At 51.2% G+C, this 6,516-nt stretch overlaps 2 protein-coding genes across 2 annotated transcripts; both read right to left on the bottom strand.

Moving 5' to 3' along the window:
- Window positions 1–1,205: 1,205 nt before the first annotated feature.
- Window positions 1,206–3,916, bottom strand: LOC9636200 (CSC1-like protein At4g35870). Its single transcript, XM_024684804.1, has one exon. It carries the CDS (start codon window positions 3,842–3,844, stop codon window positions 1,346–1,348), a length of 2,499 nt encoding a protein of 832 aa, XP_024540572.1. The 5' UTR covers window positions 3,845–3,916; the 3' UTR covers window positions 1,206–1,345.
- A 17-nt stretch (window positions 3,917–3,933) lies between these two features.
- On the bottom strand, window positions 3,934–6,045 carry LOC9636201 (ETHYLENE INSENSITIVE 3-like 1 protein). Its single transcript, XM_002979840.2, has one exon. It carries the CDS (start codon window positions 5,948–5,950, stop codon window positions 4,001–4,003), a length of 1,950 nt encoding a protein of 649 aa, XP_002979886.2. The 5' UTR covers window positions 5,951–6,045; the 3' UTR covers window positions 3,934–4,000.
- Between the last annotated feature and the right edge of the window lie 471 nt (window positions 6,046–6,516).

The following is a 6,516-nucleotide window of genomic DNA, read 5'->3' on the forward strand; positions in this document are numbered from 1 at the left end:
GCTTCATACAAAGGGATAATGACAACTGAGACTACCTATAGATCCACTAATGCCTCCTCCTGATATTCCTCTAGATCTCGGCCCATCTACAAGAGAACCTTGATGGTCTTCCATTATTTTGAAAGGAGTGGGGTTCAAGGGTAAAGTTACGATGTTGTATATTAATATTAGCATAATGGGATTTTGGTAGCCGTTGAATTAATTTCAATCCGAACTACTCACTCCTCTATATAAGTTAGGGTTTTTGGGCTAATTGATATGCACATTTTTTGTATTCCCTTTCCATATTCCATGCACTCACATTAGTAATTATTCTCTTTTGTTTGATAAAATCTTGATCCCAACTAAAATATAATTTACATATAACATATTATTAATAATAGAAATTTCATTTTTACTTTTTCTGGATTGGGTATTTTTCCAAATATATTCATATTTCCAAATAATAATTTTTATCTAATATTTTATTATGAATATGTATTCTTACTTATGCCTAAGAATATATTTTATTCTAAATATTTATATTATCAAGTTTACAAGAATTTATTTTTATATTCACCTAATTCTTCTTTCAAAGTGGAATGCAATATTTATTTTTGTCATACTATTCCAATTTAGTTTTTAATATAAAAACATATATTTTGCTAACTAGGCAGCATATGCTAGCAAGTGCTAGTAGCTTGATAAAGCTGCTATAGATATAAAGTATAAATCAAATATAATGCTTTCTCAAGCAGGGAAGGAGGATGTAGCTAGAAGCTTAAGAACACTCAGATGCAAAATGCTGAAGAAAACCAGGAAAATGGTGCAGATGAGAGTGCTTACCTTGAAGTTGTGGCTAATGCTTATTGAGTGATTAGTTGCACCTACAGTTTCAATTAGTTCAGGAGTAAAGGAATTTTTAAAAACAACTCACAGTCAAGTATAGCACAAGTCAGATCTTTGAAAGAACAGTTGGATCAAAAGCCAGCAAAAGAGGTAAAGAAGCAAGCTAATTGATAAAGACTTTTGCCAAGGAGCAGAGAAGAAAAGCCAGAGAGGATAAAAAACGGTATGAGGTGATGATGAAGAAGACATCCATGGCAAGGTCTCAAATGGACTTAAGCAGCCACGCCTACTTTGTGAGCAGCAAGCTGAGATGTCTCGACACGCTCACAACAATAGAATCCTTAAGCTTCACCTCCAACACCCCTCAATCGTCACCATTTACCATAACCATAGAAGAAGATCATTAATTCTTTTCGAGCCACCATTTACAAGGAAGAAAAATTTCTCAAGAGAAAAGAATGACTGATCGAAAGAACTTTTCTGGATCATAACTTACACACACGAGAGAGAGCTCCATTCAAATCCCTTGGAAATTCGGCCGTGCTAGAACCTCGTACTCCACCTCCGCCCCCTCCACAGCTTCGTCCACCGTCCTCAGCCCCTGGATCACGGAGAGATCAAAGCCATCCTTTGGCGGCGACACGAGCTTCTCGATCCCATACTTGGCACACACCACCATGAGCAGCGCAAGCGTCGTGAGCACCTGGAGCCTCTCGCCATCGCCGCGGACGTAGAAGAAGAGCAGCATGGCGACGAGGTAGAGGCAGAGCGAGAGCCTCATTACTCGCAGCACCGTCCCCATGAGCTTGCCATCGTTGGCCGCGGCCGCGCCTCTCACCCGGTAGACGAAGAGGAAGTTGTACTTGTCCACCATGTAGCGGTAGCCGAAGTACAAGGCGCCGAACGGGATCATCACCGGAGCAAACGTCGAGTAGACGATCACCAGCGCGAAGATGGTGAGGTTGAAGGCGTAGTACTGCGCGTGGTCGAAGCGCTGGATCCCCCAGCGGAGATCCTTGACGAGCGGGTACACCGTTAAGTCCCGCCCCTGGAGGTCGAAGCCGTCGTTCATCGTCTCGGAGGCCTGCCGCGGAACCGTGTCGTCCTCCTCGCTGTGAGCTCCATTCTCGGGCAGCAGCGCTTCGTGCAAGCCGTTCTCGTCGTGGCCGGGGGATCCATTCTCCATGGCCGCCGTGCTCCGGCTCTTCCTCATCATGAACTTCCGCTTGATCCAGGGGATTGGGGCCAGCAAGTCGAACGAGACGCCGAGGAAGGAGCTCGTGATCATGAACGCCAGAGCCGAGAGGCACGACGTCGCCAGGAACGTCGCGCTCATGAGCTGCTGGATGCTCTTGCAGTCCTGCTTGTCGATGTAGCACTGCCCGATGTGGAGGATCGCGGCTTCCAGTGTCGTCTCCACCAGTGCCTTGAGGAGGATGAGGTTGACGAGGAAGAAGCACACTGTCTTGACTAACACGGCCTGCTGCTCGCCCGAGACCGTGAGATGCGACTCAAACTTGGATAGGTGTGCCAGCACCGCGGGAACCAGTACGTACATGGTGACGAAGATGAGCACGTTCGGCAAGAACTGGAGGATGAAAGTGGAGAACCAGTTGGAGGAGCGAGCCCAGGCGAGCCAAACTTGCAAGTGCTCCATGGTATCTCGCCCGATGAAACGGCTGGCGTTGTGAATCGCGGTGATGGCTGCCAGTGGCGAGCTACAAAAGAAGAGCACCAGCAGCAGCAGGAGATTCACAGCAACCGTTCGCAAGCGTCTCTGGAGTGAGCTCCTGCCGAGGTGGTGCCAATAGATATCGCGAGGCGGAGGAGCCCTGCCAACTTTCCAGCACCCCCTCGAGAGCTGCGCCTCCACCATCGAAAAACCTCCTACTAATCTATCGCTCCTGGTAGAATTCATCCTAGCGTCCTGTAGAGCCCTGCTCGCCGTGAATACGTCCTTGAAGACCACGAAAGCAATCCCAGCACCTGCGGCCATCCCATCCCTGTAAGCACCGAGAGAGCTCTCGAGCTCCTCGCGTCGAGCAGCCAGCCTCCTCAGCCTATCCTCGGGAGTCAAGCGGCACAAAACTAATATACAGTTCCAGCACCTCGTCACCTCGTGCTTGATCCAAGACCACTTCTCCCGGAACCAAGACACCCTCCTGTGGCTCCTGCTGGACGATGACAAATCCACGAAAAAATCCCTATCGTTGCCACTGAAAAAGTAATCATCCTCGTAGAACACTTGCTGTCGTGCGCGAGCCTGAGCCTCCGCTGCCACAATCCTCTCCCTCGTCTTGAGCAGCTCGGACTTTAGCCGATAGAACGCGTCCAGATCGTGAGGGACGACAATGGAGTAGACTTTCCCTGGATACCGGTGCTCAAAGTAGTCCTCCAGCGGCCGCTTGTCCATGGCGAGAACCCGAGGAACTCCTCTCACCATCAGCGTGAAAATCGCCACCGAGTCGGCCGAGTCTCCATCGTGGAACTGCGTCGCCTGGAGATGCTTCTCCAGGCTACTCGTGCAAAGGTGGACGGCGGCGGTGAGAGCCACCATGAACACAGTGTGAGCCCACAGCCATGGCGATCCCTCCTTGACGTGAGCCACCGTCGCCTTTGCAAACTGGTCCTCGATTGGAACCGTGCCCCCATACAAATTCACGGGCAGGATGACCAGCAGTGCCACCACCGAGACGATCGCGAGCGTGACGAAAGTGTAGCCCTCCACCCACAGATACTGTGCCGAATTGGCGCCGCACAGCCTCGCGATCTGCTGGCTGGTCGTGTGCCACACCGCCAGGAGCTTCGTCACCAGCGATGCCGGCCCGGGGAGCTTGTGATCGCTCCTCACCTTGACGACGAGGAAGAGGATCACGCAGCACACGGCGCCGATGATGGAGATGTTGCTCAGGTACTGGATATTTCCATACCATGCGTCCTGCTGTTTGGGGATGAGCCAATCGAAGGAATCGTTGCCCGGCGCCGGCGCTGCAGCTGGCGCCTCGAATCCAGCCATGGATCGATGCTACTGTCGCTGTCGCTGCTGTGAATCATACCTCGAACGGAACTCCAGCTCCAAGAACCCTAAAATCCCAAAGAACCAAGAACCCTAAAGTTCTATATAACAAAATAAACATATGCCAAAGGAATCTTTCCTGGAGTTTGAATGCTTCTAAGCTCCAAAGTACCAGATATCGTTGGAATCGAGGAACTCGAAGCCTCCCATGATGGGCTCGGGGCTGCCCAGCGCGAGATCGTATTCTCCAGCTGGGAATCCATAGTCGGAGTGGACTTCCTCCTCTCCGGGAGCTCCAAATTCATGGTGCTGCCCATCGTTTCTCTCCTCCTCCATCGCGAGCTCGTTGAGATAGAAGGGGTCCGCCAATCCTCCACTTTGCTGCCGCTCATGGTGGTGATCGTGACGATGGCGATCGCGCTCTTCTTCGGGCCTTGAGCCTTGATCTCCCTGCTCTCCAGGACGATCTAGTTGCTCCTGCGGCTGTTCTAGGTGGTGGTGGTGACGATCTTGTCGCTGTTCTTGCTCGTTTAGATCCAGGCTGCGGCCCTGCTGCTGGAACACGCTAAAGTTCGATCCCATCGCAGCAGCTGGATAGCCCCAAGCTTCCACCACGAGAGGCGGCGTCGGCTGGAATAGTCCCTTGCCACCACCGCCTGGAGGAGCCGCCGCTACCGCCGCCACCATCGCCACCTGGTTGTAAGGAGCCACTCCCGATTGGATCAAACCATTTCCAGCCTCCGCCACTGGCCTGTAGCTGCAGCTTCCTTCGTGGTTGTTCCTCGAGTTGTAGTCCTTGAATGCGTTCCCCAGATCGTGGTGGAAGCACTGCTCGTAGCGGCACCGAAAGCTTCTCTCCTCCGGCTCTATACGCGGCTCGGCGATCGGTCTCTTCTCCCGAGATCTTCGTCCGGTTTCCACTCGTTGCTGTGGTGGATCCTCTTCCTCCTCGTCCATGGCACTAACTTCCGAGCTTCCGGGACGAACTGGTGGCGGCGGTGGCGGCGGTGGCGGCGGTGGCGGCGGTGGCGTCACACTAGCACTAGCGACCTTCTTCGCTTGCTTAGACTTGTTCTTGTTCTTGGGCTGCTTAGAACTCGGTGGAGGAGCTGGATCGTCATCGCTGGAAGTAGTCCCCGCAGGCTGTGATCGAGCTCTGTCATTGCTAGAGCTGCTGCCTGAGTTGCAAACGTTGCTGACCTTGGTGGTGGTGGTGGTGGTGGCGGCGTTGGAAGTTGACGAGGACACCACCAGCGACTCCTCGTGAGCTAGCACCGCGATCCAAGTCGCGCTCTCCTTGGCAGTCATCTTGTCCTGGAGGCACTTGGAGCTCCTCACCAGCGTCCTGATCTTGGCGATGTCCGGCGACAAGTGCTTGATCACCGCCAGCAGCACTCCAACCTTCCAGGCCTTCTTGAGATCGTGAGGCTTCTTATACGGCGGCGGCACGTCCTTGGCTCCTCTCACCTGCGACCCAATCTCTGACCACCACTCCTCGTTCCCAGTCGGCCACCACGGCGGAGGAACCAGCTTCTCCAGCGGGTATTTCCTTTGCGGAGGATCGCAGTGCTGCATTAGAGCCGAGAGGAGCGATCCCAGCGTCGTGTCCTGGAGCTCCTGCAATGCCCTAGCCGTGCTCCAGTTCTTCCTCCTGGAAGAATCCCTGCCGCTGTCTTCGCCGGAGTTCTCAGCCTGGAACTTCCCAATCGCCACTGGCGCGTTCTTGTCGAATCTCACCTTGTCCTTCCACCACGCCCGGAGATTATCCGAGGAGCCACTCACGGGTTTGCCCTTCTCGGGGACGATCCCATAGACGAATCCCTGCGCGTGGCAAACCTCCACCATCTTGAGCATGTACTTGAGGATCCCATCCTGTGCTCGAGCCATCTTCTTGCGCCGCGCTTGCTCGGGCGATTGCTTCTGCTTGGCCCGATCCTTGCCGCCGCCGGCGCCCCTGGCCTTGAGCTGCTCCTTGGCGCGCTTGAGGCGGAGCTTGTCCATCCATATCCGCTTCTCCAGCTCGTCAATGTCCGTCTCGCCGCCATCGTCGTCCACGTCGTCGCCATCGCTCAGCTCCACCTCGTAATCCGCCACGTCCTCCTCCATTCGCTGCGGCGGGCTATAGATCTCGTAGATTACCTGAGAGAATCCTTCGCTCCAGTGCCAACGCGTCCCGATTCATCCCCCCGGACTCCTCTGCATTTTTAGGGTTCTTCGAGTCTCCAGCCAAACTTTTGGCTTAACCTTTAACGCAATCCCAGCCGTCCATCGACATACCTGGCCGAACTCTTGCTATTTAAGAGAGTAATTTATTTCTTATAAAGTAAATAAAAAATTATAAATAATATAGAAAAATTTTATTGAATAAGTTTTTAGAAAAATTAAATAAATTTTAAGTATACCAAGTGTTTAGTAATATAATGGTACCAAAATTTAATCTAAACATTAAAGGTTTTAAAGGATATATAAATTTATTTCAGGTATTTAGTGAAATGATTCAAAAATAATTTAAAAAAATTTCCTAGATTGATGATTATAAATTAAATTAGGTATTAAAAGAGTATTTTTATGGAACATATTTACATATTTAATAAATACAAAAAATCTTAGTAATAGATTTAACTAGTTAAGTGAAGAAAAATCATTTAATAGTTTTGTGAGAGATTTTGATA

This window comes from Selaginella moellendorffii, unplaced genomic scaffold (genome assembly GCF_000143415.4).
Source record: "Selaginella moellendorffii unplaced genomic scaffold, v1.0 SELMOscaffold_42, whole genome shotgun sequence".
NCBI classification, from domain to species: domain Eukaryota; kingdom Viridiplantae; phylum Streptophyta; class Lycopodiopsida; order Selaginellales; family Selaginellaceae; genus Selaginella; species Selaginella moellendorffii.